This window comes from Desmodus rotundus, chromosome 3, assembly GCF_022682495.2.
Source record: "Desmodus rotundus isolate HL8 chromosome 3, HLdesRot8A.1, whole genome shotgun sequence".
Lineage (NCBI taxonomy): Eukaryota > Metazoa > Chordata > Mammalia > Chiroptera > Phyllostomidae > Desmodus > Desmodus rotundus.
The window spans coordinates 9300955-9322974 of NC_071389.1; the positions used below are offsets into that span (position 1 = coordinate 9300955).

At 37.6% G+C, this 22020-nt stretch overlaps 1 protein-coding gene across 4 annotated transcripts in view; it reads right to left on the minus strand.

Moving 5' to 3' along the window:
- The window catches only part of FBXO42 (F-box protein 42), a 76156-nt gene that overhangs the window by 41291 nt on the left and 12845 nt on the right, over positions 1 to 22020 (minus strand). For all 4 annotated transcript variants that reach the window (XM_045190563.3, XM_024554264.4, XM_045190564.3 and 1 more), the window contains one exon: positions 388 to 654. In XM_045190563.3, coding sequence (XP_045046498.1) covers positions 388 to 654 — 267 coding nt within the window. The remainder of the gene's footprint in view (positions 1 to 387; positions 655 to 22020) is intronic.

Genomic DNA, 22020 nt, shown 5'->3' on the forward strand with positions numbered 1-22020 from the left:
CATCTATCATAGTATGCCGAGAGGGCCGTAGAGCAGTTACAATAGTGCCTGACGATGGTAAGAGCCATATTAATGTTAGCTGTTACTGTTATCCCATATCTATCCCCTCTTCGCCTATTCAAGAGCAATGTAATTTACCACATCAACTCTAAGAATATGCAGAAAACGATCCTCATTTTAAAACTTCAAATTGATTAAATATTATAGTATTCAAGCTGCTCATAAAACTAACCAGGATAAAGAGAAAAGGGAAATGCACAATGTTAACTAACACTAAATTTTAGAACCACAGTAAATTTAAGGAAGAAAATAAAATTGAGAGTTTAAAAATAAACCATTCAAACAAATTCTAAATAAATGCATAAACCTCTCCAGTTTCCACAGTACCTTTGATGAGTCGATACCACTGTTTGCAGACAAGGGCTGCAGTTTTGTGTTCTTGGTACGGTGACAGAAAGGACAGGATGTATTCCAAAACCTCTTCTGGCAGCTCGGACATGGACCTATTATGTCTAGTCTCCTCAACCTCTAACACTGGTTGAGGCTCCTCATCTTGCTCCATCGTCCCTTCCAGCACAGTTTCTTCTTGGTCCACCGCCATGAAACTGTCATCTTCACTGTCCGAGGAGCTGGCCATGACATTCCACTCGACAGCTACAGTGGGAAAGAAACAAACATCAGTGTACACTGCTGGAAGCTCTGAAATAGCACTGGCACGCGCGTAACCTGTTCAGGATTTGTTTGAGACCCTCAATATGAAATCTGTTCTTCAGCACTGGTCGGGAGCCACCTTAATTTGATAGGTACAGCTCAAGTACCAAGCCCATCCCAAGTTATCTAACAACCCCTACAGGCTTGTTATTTTTTTTACTCCACTGAAAACTATGATAGCCAAGTTCTGGTATAACCGGAAAACCAGAAAACTGGTTCTCTAACAATTCCCCTGACTTAAGGATCTGACTGGAAGACAGCAAAGGGAATAACAATTTGCTTCTCTTGGCCAGTAACACAACTTCAGACCTCAAACTTAGAAGGAAAAAAATAAGTGGGTGCTACAAAGAGTAGTAAGAATATTCTGAGGATGTGGTTTTAAAAATAACAGTTTTTCTAGCTTTTACACAAGACAATTCACTTAAGAGGATAATAAATGTTCCAAGAATAGGCCTAACTAGCTAAAATATCAAATACAAGGCACTATTTATACTAGAAAACATCATAATAAATCCAGGAAGTAAAAAACTGGAAATAATACAAATGCCCCTCAACAACAGAACACTCAGTTCTATTGCGGTACACTCAGAGAGAATACTGTACAACAAGGAGCCACAGATAAACACACAGATAAGTCTCAATATAATACTGACAAAAGAAATCAGAAGAGCACATACACATGACCATGCTTATATCAAATTCAAAACCAGGCTAAATTAATGTATGCTGTTCCAAGTAAGGACAGTGGTTAGCTTTGGCAACTACTGGGAGGCTCCTGGGCTGCTGGTAGAGTTGTTTCCTGCTGGTGTAATGGTTACACAGATGGGTTCAGCTTGTGAAAAATTCACCAAACTGAATACTTCACGCTTAATGCACTTCTCTAAATTTTACCAAATTAAGCCATGGTCAAGTTACCTCTAGTGAAGGTAATTAATTAAAAAAAATTATTTTGGGTGACTTTAAAACTTCTTTGTGCTATCTGTATTCTCTAAATTTTCTGGAAAGAGCACACAGTAAGCATCCGCACAGAAGCAACGCCTTTACACCGCTGCCCTGATGTTTCACGCAATGCCCAAGGTGAAAAGAGGAAAATGAAGGGAAGGATGATTATGCAGGAAGTGCGCCGCACGTTAGATTCTCCAGGAAGCAGACGCTAAAATACACTTAGGAATGAAAAAGGTTTAAAGGAGAGAACTCTGAAGAAGAAAAACAATGAGCAGAAGGAGCCATCAGACCACGACTCAGATCAGGCAGCACTCGCCCAGTGGAAGCTCAGGAGCGAGGACGGTCAGGGAGAGGACCGTGGTGCTGGGTGAGGCCACACTGCGCTCTTGTCACTGCTCTGCCCAGCCGCTGGCTGGGGGCTGCTCTGAGAAGAGGGTGGCCCTGGCTCCAAAGCTGAGGCAGTCACTGAAGGGACTTAACAGTTTTATTTAGCTACACTCCTTATATTTAGGAAACAAGTCCTTTCTTGAAGGGGCATCTAAGTTCGTTTTATTATTTTATTAATACATCTAGTACCTTTGATCATACATACCTGCCCAGACCACTCACTCACTGTGCCATCCTTTATAAATTTCCAGCATTTTTTCTGGCACTGATGAAAATAGTAAGAGATAACAGGAAGAGAAGAGTGGTTTTGAAATATACTTTGGGGCTTAAAGAAAAATCTGAAGTATTCCAAAAGGTAAGGGGGTTGGGGAGAGCAAAAACTACAAACCTCCCACCTCATCTCTACTACTCCTGTAATTCATATACTAATTATGTACGACACCTTAAAAACTGGAAGAACGATCACATTCAGAAAAATGAAGACATAAATCAAAACTCAAGTGGCTGCCAGAACCCTGACGATGAACAAATGGCTAACTGGAAGAAGTGGAGCAGCCCACATCTCCTAGTCAGGGGAGGAGGCGGCAGTGGTAAAGGAAGGACAGCAGCATTTCCCTCCATTCCCCCCAAGTAAAGCATCGCCATGGGTTCACTATAAGCCGTGTTAGATAAAGGGTCCGAGATCGTTGTCAGCCACCCCTTGCCCTACCTTGGGCGAGCTGTTCTTCCCATGCTTAACTTGCTACAGGGAAGGCCTTTCCATTTCCAGTCCTAACTCTTATCCAAAAGTCATGTAAATATAAAATAAAAATTAAATTTTTTTCTGGCAAAAAAAGCTGCCTTTTTCTACTGGAAAAAAAAAAATCACTTCCCATAGTCCCGCTTATTCTTCCCTGCAAGTTACCATTTCTCATCTCCCACTGGCTATCTTCCCTAATTTATTGACTTTCTCATATTTTTAACCCCTACTCAGGCCTGAAATTCACCAAAGAAGAGTACAAAAAACCAATACCTTGAATTTGGCTGTGTTTTTCACATTTGAATTAAATATAGCATCTCAAATACAGTTGTTCCCTATACACCTTAACAGACTGTGAACCTAGGGTCTGTTTTAGCACAAACTGAATAATAAAGGCTGCAAAACATTATTTATATTACTATTTTTTCCCCAGGCAAAATAAATCTGTGTGGTTCAATAAAACAATTTGCTTCCTTTCCAAATTTTCTCAAAGTATAATTAGCAAGCCCAAAGAAAGGGACTCACACTTTTGTAATACCCAGTTTTAAGCAATCCTCACCATTCAACCATTTCACTGTCCATAAAAGCATCAAACCCCATGACTCTGAGGGCATGTCTGCTAACTTGGCCCCTGAACACAGATGCCAATGAGAACACACAGGGATGAGCTCGGATGCAATTCCTCTGTGATTACATGCCCAGCACTAATTTGCCCAACCCTTCATTTTCACTTCCTTGATTAGGTAATGAAATCATCACTCATATTCCCAGAGCACATACAGGTATTTTGAAAGTTTTTCATTTTTTCATGCCAAAAAAAGCCTTATAAAACATTTCACATATAAATGTATTAACTTAATTAATGAATGTGGTTTTCATGAAAGTCTTGAAATCTTCCTCACCCTTCACATTTGAGTTAGGCCTCTCAGTTTCCCCAAAGTGAGAAACCACAATTTGAAGTCAATTTACTGGACTATTTCAGGGCAGAGACCATCTGCCTATGTACCTTGTCTTCCTAGCACTGGACATTCAAGTGAGCCAAGGTGTATGGACATTTCTACTCACAAAACCTTTGTGCTGACTTCACGTTATTTTATAATAGAAATTACATCATTAGTACATCTAGGAAATAGCAGATCCTACCCTTATATGTCACTAGATATTGTCAAGATATTTTATTGGTCAGAATGAATATACTTCTCTGGTTCCTTGAATTTTGACCTTTTAAGGTGCACACTGGCCTGAGTCTGCTGCCAGAGGCCCGACCCATACCCAAAGAGAGGAACGGCACTGAAGAAACCATTTATTAGACCCAATGGTATCTTTTCCTCTTACAAACTACTATACTACAACCAACTAAATTCAAACACGTTTTGAAAATCCTTTTGAAGTATAAATTAAAGTTAAGATTTTGAGACCAGGAGATCTGGCTACTGTTTCTAGATGTAGTGCTGTGTGACCCAAAGTAAGTAACACAGAATTAGATAGGAAAACCTCTCTATCCCTAAGAAATCTAAGTTCCCTACCTACTTCACCAAGATTTTGTAAAAACAGCAGATATCAACAAACTACTCTGAATTCAAGGGAAATCAATTAAGTTGTGAAGAGTTTAAATTGATTCAAAAAGCCCTAGTTGGTATGGCTCAGTGGATTGAGTGCCAGCCTGCAAACCAAGGAGTCACTGGTTCGCTTCCCAGTCAGGCCACATGCCTGGGTTGTAGGCCAGGTCCCCAGTACGGGACACATGAGGGGCAACCACACATCGATGTTTGTCTCCCTCTTTTTCTCCCTCCCTTCTCCTCTCTCTAAAAATAAATAATTAAAGTCTTTAAAAAAACTGATTCAAAGAAATTCAAGATAGAGATGAAACTCCTTTGTATTTCACTTAGAAGTAACTGCTAGTCCTAGTATAACATTTGATTAATTGTGCCTGTGATTGTGTACAACTAGACATCTGACAATCCTCTTGGAGTAAACACATCTTTATGAAAATCAGAATACATTTCACTTACCTAAAAGGAAGCTGAAGATTTAAAATGCAACCAAGCTTATTCACAATTTCAAAAGGTTAAAAAAAAATGCAATTAAGGGATCTACTCCCTGATGGGTGTTTTACCAAATGCACATACTACTTAATATTTTATCTACATTAACAGAAGCTCATAATACGGAGGCTCCTTAGTTCCTGACAGTCAATGTTTTGACAAAAAGCCTGGAAATAGAATAACCTGACATAACTACTATTGCTATTAGCAAACTGTGAGCTATTTTGACAAGCAAATTCAGAGAGCTGTTTCTATAAAGCATTCCAAATTTTGTAACAGCTGCTGTAAGTTTTTTTAAAATGAATAACTCATCAGTGTGTTATGCAATTAAAATTCCCTTTAAAAAAATAGAAAAAAAAAGTATTTCCCCAAACTACCCAGCAGTATACTTTACCATTCTTTACAATGGTTGATATTAAATGAAACCACTTTAAGACTATTACAGAGTAGTAGTAGAAATGGACCAGTTGTGAGCCATTCTCTATATTCATATGTAGCAGCCAAAGAATTTGTTATTACTAAACATAAGTGGTCAAGAAAAATGTACTGGTTTCAATCATCAATAAAAATACTCTAGGTTCTGCAAATGCTATATGGAAAATCATACATTCTAGGTCCAGCAAAATGTTTCAATTGGTAGAAAAAGTAATATCCAAATTTAGATTTAACAGAAGCTTGAATTGTCAGATTTTAAGAGACGATAGTAATAATACACAAAGTATAGGATAATTCTTTTAAGATTTTATTTATTTATTTATTTTTTAGAGAGAGGGGAAGGGAGGGAGAAACAGAGGGAGAGCAATATCGATGTGTGGTTGCCCCTCACGTGCGGAACCTGGTCCGCAACCCAGACACGTGCCCTGACTGGGAATAGAACTAGTGACCCTTTGGTTCGCAGGCCCACGCTCAATCCACTGAGCTACACCAGTCAGGGCCTGACTGTAATAATTTAACATAGCAATGATTTAAAACAAAAGGCTTTCACTTGAAGTACAGTATCAATCAGAAGGGAGTTAAATGGGAAAAAGGTGCATTAAGATACATTTTTCTGGGCTTGGAAATTTTTTTCCTCTCAAAAATTATTTCAGAAAATAAGAAAAATACAAAAGGAGCAAATAACTATACTGTAACAATAAAAAAACTGTATTAACTCAAAATGGACTGCACCAGGCTGCAGAAATGCTCAAAGCACACCGACCTCTCCCTCTAAGCCCCCACAATACTCGTGCCTGCCTGCAGACCAGCAATTACTACGCAGTAGTCGCCCCTCCTCTGCTGGAAATGGATTCCAAGACCCCCCGTGAATGCCTGAAACCTCAGAGGGTATCAAACCCTACATATACTATATTTTTTCCTATGCGTACATACATATACACATATATACCTATGATAAACTTTAATCTATAAATTAGGCATAGTAAGATATAAACAAAACTAATAATAAAACAGATTATGACTATATCCTGTAATAAAAATTATGTGAATGTGGTCTGTCTCTCAAAATGTCTTACTGGCCTTGGCTGGTGTGGCTCAATGGATTGAGCACCGGCCTGCAAACCAAAGGGTCACTGGTTCGATTCCCAGACTAGGGCACATGCCTGGGTTGTGGACCAGGTCCCCAGTAGGGGGCATGCGAGAGGCAAGCACACATTGATGTTTCTTTCCCTCTTTCTCCTTCCCTTCCCCTCTCTCTAAAAATAACTAAATAAAATCTTTAAAAAATATATCTTACTGTGCTATACTCACCTTTTTCACTTAAAAGACACACTTTAGAGCTTCTCTTTGTCATATCTGAATTGTCAGCATTATTACTCTTGCACTTTGGGGTCATTATTAAGTAAAATAAGGGTAACGTGAACACAAGCATAGATACCACGATAGCTGATCTGATAGTGTAGGTGGCCATTAAGTGACTAGTGGGGCAGGGAGCATTTACAGAGTGGATACGCTGGACAAAGGGATGATTCACATCCCAGGCAGGATGGAGTGCGATGGGTAGAGATTTCATCATGCTACTCAGAATGATGTGCAATTTCATTTTTTTAAAAAAGACTTTATGTATTTATTTTAGAGAAGGGAAGAGAGAGAGGGAGAGAAACATCAATGTGTGGTTGCCTCTTGCACACCTCCCCCTGGGGACCTGGCCCACAACCCAGGCATGTGGTCTGACCAGGAGTTGAGCCTGCAACCTTTCATTTCAAATGACACGGAACCAACTGAGCCACACTGGTCAGGGCACAATGAACTTCAAACTTATGAATTGTTTATTTCTGGAATTTTCCATTTCATATTTTTGAACTATGGTTAACTGCAGGAAAGTGAAACCGTGGATAAGGAGGGCCAATTGTACTTCAGTTGTCTGTGTCTCTTTCTCTCCCCTTAGAACACAATAGAAAATAATTTTATTTCCTGCATCCATGCAAGCTCTCAGCAAAAGGCTACCTGACAAATAAGCAAACACAGCTTTACAAATTCATTTTAGAGTCAACAACAAAACCTAAATGTTAATTCATAGATATTCTGATGAAAAAAAAAATAACCCAGGAACTTCCTATCAAAAATTAAAATAAAAAAATAAAATCACAGAGTTCAGGTGGCTAAAGACAAAACTAAAAGAGGGAGAGTAAAACCAGGGCATGAAGAAGAGGAATTTCTATTCTTAAATTTAAAACACACAGTGTGTAGGCAAGTCATTACTGTTTTTAAGATATTCAGATGTTTCTGCCATTACGCAGCCTTCCTCTGACAAGGACAGCGTGTGCAAAAACCACTGCATGCTGGGATTCTCTTAACCTTTTGGGAAAAGGTTCTATTACCAAAATGGTTCCCAGACTTCTGAATTTCACAGGTCAGCAATTTTTCTGGACTGACATAGGGTCAAAAACTTCATTTTCCCAAATAAGGACCCCCAAAACCACAAAACTCAAAACATATATACACACACACACTACTAAAGTTAGATATTTCATTTTTCTAGTTATTTGCTTTGTGAAAAAATACCCACAGACATTTAAAACAAGTTATATAGTCTAAATTTTGTTTTTACCAAGTGTGTGTCTTTTCTTTAAGCCAATTTAAGTTAAAACTAGCTGTCTCCAGTATGCTGGGAAACCACTTCCTAATACTAGAAAAAGAGACGATGACTGCTGGCAAGCGCTCGTAAAGATGAGCGCAACCTGATTTCTGTTAGAAACAGCTCAGCTGCTCTTTACTTCGGCTGGCTCGTGAATTCATACTGCTTTTTTACTTATGTGTTTCCCCTGCTGAATTAAGGTCTATATTTTTAAAAGATTTCACTTTTTTCTTTTAAATTGCATTGAGTAGTGTATCAGTTAAATTTTATTATTGTTTTTCGGGGTATTAGAGTCAAGCCATGGAGTTTCAAAACTTTCCACAGAAGCTAAATTTTTAAACACCAGGTTCTCACAGAAGATGCTATTTTACACTACTTTCCAAAATTATCTAAGTTAGAAAACTTTTCAGGACCCAGGAAAAAAGCCCATGAAATAAGTAAGAACAACAAGTCTCCTCTGGGCTAAGAATGCCTAAAGCAATCATCACCTCACAGCATCAATTTTAAGAAGGGCTAACACACCTTTCTAGTTCATTCATCTACTGCAAATCTATTTCAATGGAAGAAATATTTTTTAAATCAAATTTATTGTTTTGCACATTTAGTTCTCTATCATTAAATATTTTCCCTGTAATTAAAAAAATTAAAGAACACTTCTACTTTGATTTACAATTTCTTTTAAATACATCTGTTATCTTATACACGTACCTCTGCTATTGAACAAAAATATTTGGGTATTTCCTTCTTCAGAAGGAAAAGTTCATACAGAAACAGGAAAAGTTCAAGAATGTATTGGGTTTGGCAGTATTTATCAATTTAAAATGTGTAACCCTTTTGATTCAGCAAATTAACTTTCAGGTGTCTTTCTAACACAAACATCCAGACATGTGCACAGAGATGTATGAACACATGGAGGTTTGTTGCATCTTCTTTGTAAATGACAAAAACTTCTAACTATATGTATGTCCATTAATAAGAGAATGGCTATATAAATATGCTATATCTAAACTATAGAATTTAAAGCACTAGTTTTTAAAATGTGGATATTTTGTCATATGTTGACATGAAGAGATCTCCAAGACAAACTATTATGTAAAAATGCAAAATAATATGATTAATAGCATTTATGTTAAAGAATAAATCAATGGCTGACCATCAGAATCATCTGAGAACTACCAGAACTCAGATTCCCAAACGCACAAATCAGTGCCACCTCAGGGGATGGGGTAGGCTGGAGCCCATCCCTCTTACTTTTAATGAAGCACTCACGCCCTGGCTGGTATGGCTCAGTGGATTGAGTGCTGGCCTTCGAACCAAAAGATCACCAGTTCGATTCCCAGTCAGGGCACATGCCTGGGTTGTGGGCCAGGTCCCCAGTAGGGGGCACACAAGAGGCAACCACACATTGATGTTTCTCTCCCTCTCTTTCTCCCTCCCTTCCCCTCTCTCTAAAAATAAACAAAATCTTAAAAAAAAAAAAAAAAAAAAAAGCAGCACTCACACAATGCTCTCACACTGGGTCAGTAACAATGACAAGAGAGTAAACCAAAATTACAAACCCAGAGCAGTGAAAACACGTGGAAAGTGATCTGAAGGACACGCATGAACTTAAGAGCATCATATCTGAGGAGGGAAAGGAGCTTGTTGCCTTTTAAAATTAATTTTAACAGCCAAGTATGTCACAGATACAAAACTGTATAGAGGTGCACATACTGAAAAACATATGACAGTTCCTCAAAAATTAACCAGAACTGCCACGTGATCCAGCAGCAAGTCTACTTCTGTACAAACCCAAAAGAACTGAAAGCAGCGACTCAAACAGATATTTATATGCCCATGTTCACAGCAACATCGTTCACAATAGCAAAAAGGTAGAAACAACCCAAGTGTCAATCAGTGGATAAACAGACAAAACGCAGCTTATAATCACAGGCTGTTATTCAGCCTTAAGCAGGAATGAAATTCTGACATGTTAAATGGAAGAAGCCTGAAGAAATTATGCTAAGTGGAACAAGCCATACATAAAAGGCTAAGTACTGTATGACTCCATTTATATGAGGTACTAGAGTAGTCAATTCACTCAGGGAGAAGGAAGAATGGTGGTTGCCAGGGGCTGGAGGGAGAGAACAGGCAGTTACTGTTTCATGGGTTCAGAGTTTCAGCTGGGGGAGATATAAACATTCTGGGGTGAATAACGGTGAAGATTGGACAACTACATGAATGTACTCAATGCTATTTACCTGTACACTTAAAAATGGTTACAATGGCCCCGGCAGGTATGGCTCAGCTGGTTTGAGCGTCGTTCTGTAAACTGAAAGGTCATGGGTTTGATTCCTAGTCAGGACACATGTCTAGGCTATATGAAATCAGAATTATCTGTTCCTTGAATATTTGACAGAAATTGCTTGTAAATCTATTTAGATCTGGGCTTTTCTTTGTGAGATTTTTCCGTCTACTGATTCCATTTCTTTGTAATGGGTCTACTTGAGTTTTTGGTTTCTTTTTGAGTTTTTGATTATATTCCATTTTTCATAAAAACGTGAGAGGAGTTACACAGATGTCAACTAAATAATGGGAAAATGCCTTTAAACAAGGCACATCTACTCTGAAAACTTTCAATTTACGACAGGCCATTTAACCTCTTAAAATCTCCAACAGATGTCACCCAAAAGTCTGTTCAATTACACAGCACCCATCTCTATTACCGGCTTCTAAATTTCAGTTGAACTTCCTTTCTTCACCACTACATTGTACACCACTTGAGGGCAGAGACTAAGTCATGTTCATCTTTGTATATCTGGCACATACAATTTAGGTGCCATGTTACTATTAATACTTTTTCTAATGAATGAAGATCACAAGATCTCAAACTGAGGCTGATGTTACTGACTCACTTCCGGTTGCCAAGTGTATGCTTGCTTGCTTGCTTTCTTCTTCTTCTTCTTCTTCCTTTTTTTTTTTTTTTTGAGATTTTATTTAATTTTTAGAGCAAGAGGAAGGGAGAGAGGGAGAGAACCATCTATCTGTTACACCCCAAACTGGGGACCTGACCTGCAACCCAGGCCCCAGGCATGTACCCTGACTAGGAATTGAACCAGCAACCTTTTGGGTCATAGGCCGACACTTGATCCACTGAACCACACCAGCCAGGGTGCCAAGTGTACTCTTGAGATGTTTAATGTTGAAGGACTCCTATCTGACCATACTTGCACACAACCCTCCTTGTGACCAAAGGCACAAAGCCATTTACAAGACAGCTTACCTTAGTTGGGAGTAAAACATAAAATAGGTCTTCCTTCATGCTGAAGTTACTGAAATAAAACTGAATCTTGAACTATTTGCTGCACCTGCACTCCTTGCTAACTAAATGAGTCAACCATCTAAGTATAAAACTGTAAAATGAACAACAGAAATAACACACAAAAATTATCAGGGAGAAAAAAATGCCAGTATACTACTCTATACCAGATTATGAATAAATGTCATCATTCAGTTGTAGATTTTATGGCACCTGGATTGTTTGAGGACATAACTATTCTTTTACTGAAATCTCTATGTTGCCAGGGGCCTAGCTAAAAACACAAAACCACCAACTTTTTATTCTGTAGTTTACATCCCCACAGCTATTCTGTAACTACCCATTTGTACTTCTCAATCCCCTCACCTCTTCATCCCTTGGCCCACACACCTCCTCCCATCTGGCAACCATCAAAATGCTCCTGTATCCATGATTCTGTCTCTGTTCTTCTTGTTTGCTTAGTTTGTTTTCTTAGATTCAATTGTTGATAGATTTGTATTTTTTGCCATTTTATTGTTCGCAGTTTTGATCTTCTTTCTCTTAAATAAGTCCCTTTAACATTTCATATAATAATGATTGGTGTTGATGAACTCCTTTAGTTTTTTCTTTGTCTGGGTAGCTCTTTATCTGCCCTTCAATGCTAAATGATATCTTCGCTGGGTAGAGCAGTCCTGGCTGTAGGTCCTGCTTTTCATGACTTTGAATATTTCTTGCCCATCCACTCTAGCCTGCAAAGTTTCCTTAGAGAAATCAGCTGTTGTCTTATGGGAACTCCCCTGTAGGTAACTAACTGCTTTTCTCTTGCTGCTTTTAAGATTCTTTCTTCATCTGTAACCTTTGGAATTTTAATTAGGTTGTGTCTTGGAGCGGGCTTCTTTGCATCCATCTTGTTACGGACTCTCTGTGCTTCCCCGACTTGCAAGTCTACTTCCTTCACTAATTAGGGAAGTTTTCTTTCATTATTTTTTCAAATAGGTTTCTAATATCTTGCTCTTTCTTTTCTCCTTCTGGTACCACTATGATGCAAATGTTGAACCTACTGAAGTTGTCCCAAGGCTGCTTATATTACCCTCATTTCTTTTTGGATTCTTTTTTCTTCTTGTTCTGATTGGTGGTTTTTTGCTTTTCATTTTGGTTGTAATTTTGATGTTGTATGAAGAGGCAAGCCATGTCTGCCTATGCCTCCATCTTGACTGGAAATTCCCAGCATTTAATAATGATAAATTCCAGAAGAAAAACATTAAAGGGAGGCCAAAATGAGAAAGATTAATATTAGCTAGATTCATAGCACTTTAGAGTTAAAAGTAGGACTGAAAGTTATTTTGGCCAAGCCACTTTTTAAAGCATAAAACTCAAGTAAAACTTACTATTCCAATCCACATTTGTTAAAAGCCACAGAACTTTACAGCACAGAGAGAAACTTAATGCAAATTTCAAAACAACTTACTGGGAAGGAATGAAACTGTGACAAAAGAATCTATCTGTATTATAAATATATAAAACAGCCATGGGTAGAGGTAACGGTGCTGATCTAAGTAATTTTAGAGATGAGTGGCATCTACAATACTAAATGCAAAAGGAACTGCGCAAAGCACTAGACTTTACTTAAAGTTGTTTCCCACAGGAGCATAGTTATGTCATTCTCATAGCTATACATGTGCATTGGAATTGAACAATTAGATAAATAAACAGCGGATGGCTGGAGCCAAGGTTCTCACAGCTGCAGTGGGAATTTACAGATAAGCAAGGGAGAAAGCATAGAATGATCATGTGATAGTAGATTAGAATGAGTGGCATTAATATGAACTCATGTTTAGCTTAATATACAGGGTCTGGCACAAATAACACCCCTTTTTTATTACAAAATCTTAAGTATGTAATTTGGTAATCCAACAATATTACTCTTAGGCACACCACATGACATTTTAGGTGAAATGTTCAAATTAAAACTATAAATATTACACCCATAGTTACCCTACCAACCACACTCAAGCAGGCATTACTTCTGCCAGACCCTGTAAATAGTTACATATAGAAATATTTATAGATAATGTATATACACTGGTTAGTACACACACATATTCTTCCTTGCTATATAGCTGAGAGGGCCTAGAAGCAACAACATTCCAGTAGCAATGAGCATAGCACTCACACCTTGACTTCTAATCCCATTCTCCACAAAAGGAACTGGGGTCCATTGGTGAAACTGCAGAACCTACAACTGGCACAGGAACTATACAAGATAAACCTGGATCATCTTGTAGGGCCAGAAAGAAAGAATGTGATCCAAAAACAAAACATTTATAGAATGATGTCAAAATGACACAGGAGACAAAGGAAAGAGCCAATGCTGAAACAATTTGAGCACAAAATAAATATCCATGAGTTCACATAAGATAAGTGATTGAATTTTAAAGAGGAAGGCTCCCTTGCTGATTTCCAAACAATTCACGTAGATTATCTCCCTTCTAGTAGGTGGGGCTTAATTTCACTCATACTCATATTCCTAATTTGCCTCCACCCTGGTAAAATTCTTATTAGCATTCAATGTAGATAGGTACTAAGTTAGTTTTACGATGCAAGAAAATTGGTTCCACCAGAAGACAGTTGCATAACTTCATTCCTTGGGCAAATAAAACTTCTGTGTATACCTATGCCAGGAAATTCATAATGGGAAAATTAAGCATAAAAATAAATGAAAACTGACAAATACTTCCCACGAAAAAACATCACCAAGGTCCCTAAGACCTCATTTCCAACTGTCATATGATTTTCAAGTTGTGTTTACCCCCCAAGCATTCCTTTACATTTGCACACCTAGAACTAGACCCTTAGTTTGAGTAGATGACTTAATAATTAAGTAAGTATACCAAAGAACTATGGCTTACAAACTATTCTTCCTTTTTGCTGAACTATCACTAGTTATTAATATATATTCTCAGCTTCTTTGCAAATAAAAAATCAAAATAGAGATGATAAAAGAGTTGTGTGACAGAGCATATCAACGTTAAGGAGGCAAGGTCTCAATCAACCCCCATGTGAGGATTTTCTGAAACCCAGTTGTGATCACATTATTAAGCAACTCTTAAGATCTATTCATTTCCTTCAGGTATTTTATGGAAATGACAAACATAAAATACTGATGAGTAACTCTCATTACCCTCTGTTCTGGACTGAATGTTTGTGTTCCCCTCAAATTCATATTTTGAAACCCTAACCTGCAATGTGATGGTATTTGGAGATGGAGCATTTGAAAGGTAATTGGGGTTAGGTGAAGTCATAAGGCAGAGGCCCTTATAATGAGATTAGTACCCTTTAAGACACCACAGAGCGCGGGCGCGCGCTCGCTCGCTTGCGCTCGCTCTCGCTCTCTCTCTCTCTCTCTCTCTCTGCCTCTCTGCCAAGATCATGGAGACAGGGCAGCCACCCACAAGCCAAGACAAGAGGCCTTAGAATGAAAACTATCTGCCAGCACACCTTGATCTTAGACATCCCAGTCTCCAGAAATGTCAAAAGTAAATTTCTGTTGTTTAAGCCACCTAGCCTACAGTACCTTGTTGTGGGAGCACAGAGAATGTCACTAAGAGTACACAGGAAGTAAGCTACCGTGGATTTACAGCATAATAAACAAACTAACATCTTAGAGAACTTACATAAAGTATGTAGTATCAGTTCCTGGTTATGTCTCATTATCTTTAATACTTAGCCACTTCTGATACAGATTTTTTCCTTACTGAAGATCCACTGATTCAGAGATGCCTTTTATATGTGTAACTTTGTTTCCCTACCCCAAAACTAGTGATAACTTGACTGATTCTGAGGTAACAAACAGATATGCAGAGAGGGAAGCAAGTGAAATTAAAATGCAGTGGTTCCTTTGCCATCTTCAGTAAATTTAACCATATACGTTGAGAGATTTGCTTACACTTAAAAATGATGTAAGGTTAAATCATTTGTAAGTTAAAAAATTTTAACTTCTCCAATACAGTAGGAAAGCAGATTGCTATTACTATTAAGGAAGATCAAACCTATTTCCCTCCAAAAAAAGAACATTTATGGAGTAGATCAAAAGATTTAATGGATGGAACTTTGATATGTCATCTGAACAGAAGGTAAATAAAGTTATACTTCTGGTTCCTAGAAAATATCTTATTTGGTTTAATTCTTCCTATAAACAATATAAATGCTTTGGTAAAATAAACAAAATTACCAAGCAATAGCTACCAAAGCATGCCAGAGATTTAAGAATGAGAAGATTAATGCCCCTTTCGAAGAGATTTCAATGCAGTCATTTTGCTCTACTTGCTCCTGAAATACCCTAAGCTCTTTTTTCATCTCTGGTCTTTGCTCTTACTGGCTACCCCCTCTTCCCAAAATACTCTTCTCTTGCTTGCCAGGATAGCAAATTCCAACTTTTTAAAATTTTTTTATTTATTTATTTTTAGACAGAGGGGAAAGGAGGAAGAAGGAGAGAAACATCAATGTGAGAAATATGGAACTGTTGCCTCTCATATGCACCCCAGCTGGGGACCGAACCTGCAATCCACGCATGTGCCCTGACTGGGAATCAAACTGGCAACCTTTCACTTTGTAGGGCAATGCCCAACCAACTGAGGCATCTCTTCTGTGAGATTCTCCCATTCCCTCCAGCCAATTCAGTGTTTCTCTGGCTTTCTATTGATTTTGTACAGTATCTTTATTATTTAAGAGTTGTTGGGGAGAAAAGGCACACAACTGTAATTGAATAACAATAAAAAATTAAAAAAAAAAAGAAAGAGTTGTAAAAATATTTGTTAAGTTAGGTGGCCTATAAGACCTAAGCAAACATTAGATAAATAACACATATAATTTCTACTTTTCATCACTTCACAAGTCACAATTCTGTTCATTAACAAACTTGGCTAATTGAAAACCATACTTTACTTCTTATTGCTTTGGTTTCCAATAAAGTCTACACAAAGACAACACATGGCAACCAAGATGCAACATGTACAGCTAGAGCTTTGCTTTAAGGCAGACAATGCGCCCTAAGGTAGGGTACCCAAGAGCACGTGAAAATTGCCAATGCCAACTGTCCTTTCATGTGTGTTGCACCACGCTGCACTTCTCAGATGGGCAGTGTGAAGGCTGAAAATCTTTAACATCCTAATTCAAATTTAAGAGTCTACATTTAAAAGGATGTAACCAGGAAAAATAACTTCATCTCTGACTTTCCTTAAATTTGCTGTAAACTCAAGGAAACTGATTTTGCATACTTATCATTTGTCTGGTAAAAAAAAAATTACCAGAAATTAAAAATATATATGTTATTTATTTATATTTAGAGTGGGGGAAGGGAGGGAGAGAAGGACAGAAGCATGAATGTGTGGTTGCCTCTTGCACACCCCCTACTGGGGACCTGGCCTGCAACCCTGGCATGTGCCCTGACTGGGAATCGAATCAGCGACCCTTTGGTTCACAGGCCATCACTCAATCAACTAAGCCATACCAGCCAGGAAAAATTACCAGAAATTAAACTGCAGTATTTTGTACCATTTCTATAAAAATAAGAGAAGCGCTAGGCAGGTGCCTCAATTGGTTGAAGCATCTTCCTGTACACCAAAAGGTTGCAGGTTCAATCCCCAGTCAGGGCGAGTTTGATACCGGGTCAGAGCATGTACAGAAGGCAACCAATTGATGTCTCTCTCTCTCTCTCTCTCTTTAAAATCAGTAAAAACACAAATTTTAAATCCTCAGGTGAGGATTAAAAAAAAAAACCACAACAACGCATAGGACCCAACTCGAAGGCATTCCCACAGATCTTAAGAGGAAACAATTTGAGCATCAAAACCACACACATACACAAAACTACTATGAATTCAAACATTGTGTGTAGGTTTATAATAAAATTAAAGAAAATTCATTAGTCAGCCCTGGCTGGGTAGTTTCAGTTGGTTAGAGCATTGCCACAATACATCAAGGTTGCAGGTTTGATTCCTGGTCAGGGTACATACAAGAATAAAAGAATCAACCAATATCCTGGCTGGTGTGGCTCAGTGGATTGAGTGCCGGCCTATGAACCAAAGGGTTGCCGGTTGAATTCCCAGTCAGGGCACATGCCTGGTTTGCAGGCCAGGTCCCCAGTAGGGGACATGTGAGAGGCAACCACACATTGATGTTTCTCTGCTTCTCTTTCTCCCTCCCTTCCCCTCTCTAAAAATAAATAAATAAGGATCTTTTTTTAAAAATCAATGTGTGTGCCTCTCTCTTCCTTTTTCCCTCCCTCTCTCCTCCTCCCCCTCCCCTCCTTCCTCTCTCCCCCGCTAAAATCAGTATTTTAAAAAATTTCACTGGTTACCAGGAGGGGCTGCTAAGAGACTAGTTCATGATTACTCTAAAACTTGATAAATAAAGGGAAAGCATCAAGTACTTTCTCAAGAGAGTAATCAAATAATTAATGTGGGGAAGTTCTTTATGAGGAATCCATTTAGATGAAGAAGGAATGACAAAATAAGAAAACTATTATTTTTGCAAATCCTGATAATTTATAATCAACAAAGGGTGTTAAAACCATGACATGAATGGTTGATGGAAAACATTCTAAAGGACAGATTAGGCTGATATCATCTGAACCCAGAGGTCAATCTGAGCACAGCTAAAAAGCAAGACCACCAGGAAGTACGCCTCCTGAGTGATACAATGAGAAGTACGAAACACTGCCTATGAAGAATTCTTGCTCTAAATTTTTAATTTAATCATGCTTCTAGATAAGCTAATTCCCAGAGGAAGCAATTAGACAATTCCAGACTATGGAACATTCTGCAGTTGTGCCTGAAGGCAATGTTGGATTTCAATGAAGTGAGGGGGAACTAAAAATGCCCATCAACCTCTCTGAGTTGTGGAGACGATTTCCAGAAAGAAAAGAAGCCACACTGAAAACGAACTCCAGAAATATGCATAGTATCCTCTTGAGTCTTTCCTAAGAACTGGGCAACACATACTGAAACTCCACAAAGTCAGGCAAAGAATGACAGGGAGATTCAAAGTTGAGATCAATTCCCACAGCTCACAAGCAGGAAGAAATTCAAGCTCCAGCAAGTAAGAGTAGAGAGCTCTTGGCAATCTCCTGGGATTTTCAGTGGAGACCCCAGAGAATTCAGCCCTTAGTACAGAGCTAAATTGTCCCTGAAATGAAGACTACACTAAATCTACCCTAGTGAGACTTAAAAAAACAGACCTCAAAAAGATGAAGAACTGATCAGCAGGCAACTTAACTGTCTGCCAAAACACTCTTTAAAGAACGACAACAAAAGCCAGAAGCTCATCCAATAACCAACCAAAAATTACTAGATGTGCCAAGAGACCAAAAAAAAAAAAAAAGAAAAGAAAGAAAAAGAAAGAAAGAAAGAAAAGGCTCACCCTAAGAGAAAAGTTACTCAATAAGAACAAACCCAGAAATGATGGAACTAGAGGACAATGATTTTGAAACAGCTGAAAGAAGTGGCCCTGGCCACATAGCTCAGTTGATTAGAGGGTCGTCCCCACATACACCAAAGATGCAGGTTTGATCCCCAGTCACAGCACATACAAGAATCAACCAATGAATGCATAAATAAGTGGAACAACAAAAATTTATGTTTCTCTGTCTAATATCAATAAATAAAAATAATATAAAACAGTGATACGAAGTATACCATTATTATGCTCAAGGATTTAAAGGTTAACTATTACAGAGAAATGGAAGATATTTAAAAGAAAATAAGGAACTTCCAGAGATTAAAAATATATGAAATGAAAATATCACTGTATCTAATTAACAGCAGGTTAGAGTATACAGAAGAAAAGAATCAGGTGAAATTTAAGACATATCAACATAAACTATCCAGAATGAAACAGAGAGAAAGATTTTAAAAAAGTAACAAAGACTCAGTAACAACAGGGACAATATCAGGTCTAACGTACATTTAATCAGAGTCCTGGTGGAAAGAGGAAAGGGGCCAAATAAAGATTTTAAGAAATAATCATGAAAATTTTTCCAAATTTGATACAAACTATAAACCCAGAAATCCAAGAATCTGAACAAACCAAGCAGGATAAAACACAAAGACAAAACTATACCAAGGTACATCATAATCACATTGCTGAAAACCAATGATAGAGAATGACTGTCAGAAACTGAAAGCCAGAAGACAATGGAATGACATCTTTAAAGCGCTGGAAGAAATAAAAATCAACTTGGAGCACTGGCTGGTGTGGCTCAGTGCACTGAGCACTGGCTTGTGACCTGAAAGGTCGCCAGTGCCAGTTCAATCCCCAGTCAGGTCACATGCCTGGGTTGAGGGCCACATCCCCAGTGGGGGGTGCTTGAAAGGCAACCACACACTGATGTTTCCCTCTCTTTTTCCCTCCCTTCCTCTCTTTAAAAATAAGTTAATTTTAAAAATAAAATAAATAAATAAAATCTTAAAACAAAGCAAAAAAAGATGCGGGTAATAATAATACTGTACCAATCTCATGGAGGTTTGTGAAGATTAAATGCGTTAATACATGTATACTCTTGGAAAAGTGTAAGGCATAGGATAAATACTCAAATGGTTTTTGTACTTTCCTTTACATTTCCATTTGCAGAACTTAAGGTTAAAGTAAAACATTTTAAACAAGCCAGTAGTGAAAGTAAATTTGTTTTATCATATATACCAATTTTATACCAGATGATGTATTAACTAATCAGTTTCCTCTGAGGAAAGCTGTTGTATATTCTAAGCAAATTAGATGAACCAATGTTTTTAATCAGCACAAAAAATGTAAACATACTCAGTTTTTTTCAAACTAGTTAGCAAAATAGTATGCCCTATATTATTACAAAGGGAGGCAACAATTATTCAAAGAAAAATTTGCACTTTATAACCACTCATACCAAGAGTTCTAAGCCTAGCAAAGAAATTTCCATTGAAAGCAGTGCCACATACAAGTCCAAAGGGAGATAAAAAGTCTGTTGCAGGACCTGTTTCACCTGATCTCAGTTTCCAATGAACAAAACTCTTGTGTGTCTTTATACATATAAGGCATACACAAAGAAATAATATATGTATGTATATGCTATATCTTTTTAATGTCAAGTAATCATTCCACAATTAATCTCACGCTGTTATCTCTAAAAGTTCCTGAAACTATTCTTCATCATGTAAAAAATATATATTTCTTGATTTCCAAATGATTTTAAAATTTCTAATTGCATTTTAATAGCTTATTAGTTACTTCATACAAATATGAAATATTCCTATTTCTGCCTTCTGAGTAGAGTAGAACACTCTGTATATAAATAACTATTTTCTTTAAGTGTCCAAAAGCAAACAATTTTCTAATTCTAGTCCTTCACAAAGAATTATGGAAACTGTATCTGCCGATAAAGCAACTACTCCTAGGCACTTTATTTGTGCTAATGCTCATCTTCTTATATGACACTAGAAGAGAAAAAAATATTCTCCCTTATTTTGCTCCAAAATGACTCATAGTATGGTTAAAGTATAACACTTTAAACAATCCAATTCAAAAAATATTCCAAATCAAAAAGCCTAATACAAAGGAAACTTTAAAAATCAGCTTAGCCACAAGTTCTGTTTACATCCATTTTTATAAAATGCAACGGTACCTGAGGGAAGCCTAGAGTTACATTTCTAAGTATTTATTTTAATTTTATAAAGAAAAGCCTACTTAACTAAAACAGCGGGTTAGCATAATTGCTTCCTATTTATATAGCATTGTGGCCAGAACAAGGAGTTATCTGTAAACTTAAAGAATTGAAGGAAAAATTATTTTTCAGATTCCAGACAACACAACTGCATCAAGTGTTTGCTGCCTACCAGAAGGTGATTTAGAAAGAAATGTAAGATGACATATATGTATGGGGGGGTGGGGGACTTATGATTTAGATGTTCCAAAAGAATTTTATTATTAACATTCACTTTCAGTAGGGATATCAAATTTATGATAATCAAGATGTAGTCAATTACATGCAAAGATAGAATCACTAAGACTTTTCTATTTCTATTCTGAAGCAAATTTTCGAGTTTTCCAACCAGAATTGACATTGGCAGCTTTTTACATTGCTTAGCCCCCTCTGCTGGTTTAGTAGCAGTAGGTATCGAAAAATTAGTTGCAGTACAAATGAATACGCTTTCATTAAGTTAATAAATTCATGTGTATTTCATTAAATATACACTTCATAAAATGCATACTTTCAGCTCAAAGCTGGCCACATTAACGTTAGACTTTAAAAATAAGGGAACTCGTTAATAAAAAAGTTATGTATGTTAGTAAAGATGTGCTTCACCAACTCATCTTTTACATTCACAAAAATGACTTCATAAAACAGAATCTAATTTGGACAATATTGCTCACTTTTTAAAAATTGATCGTCATATTAAGAAAACACCTACATAACAACACTATTACCATATAGTGTTATGAATACACGAATATACAGTATAGTAAAATATACAAACGTGCCTGGAATGATAAACACCAAATCCATCTAGGTTATTTTAGAGAGAGATAAAGGCAATTGAGATCAGAAGGGGAACACACAGGCCCTGGCTGGTGTGACTCGGTGGACTGAGTGATAGCCTGTGAACCAAAGGGTCGTTGGTTCGATTCCCAGTCAGGGCACATGCCTGGGTTGCAGGCCAGGTAGGGGACATGTGAGAGGCAACCACACACTGATGTTTCCCTGCTTCTCTTTCTCCCTCTCTTCCCCTCTCTAAAAAAATAAGAATCTTAAAAAAAAAAAAAAAAAAAAGGAAGGGAACACATAGGATTTCAACTGCTATCTGTGTCTTATATT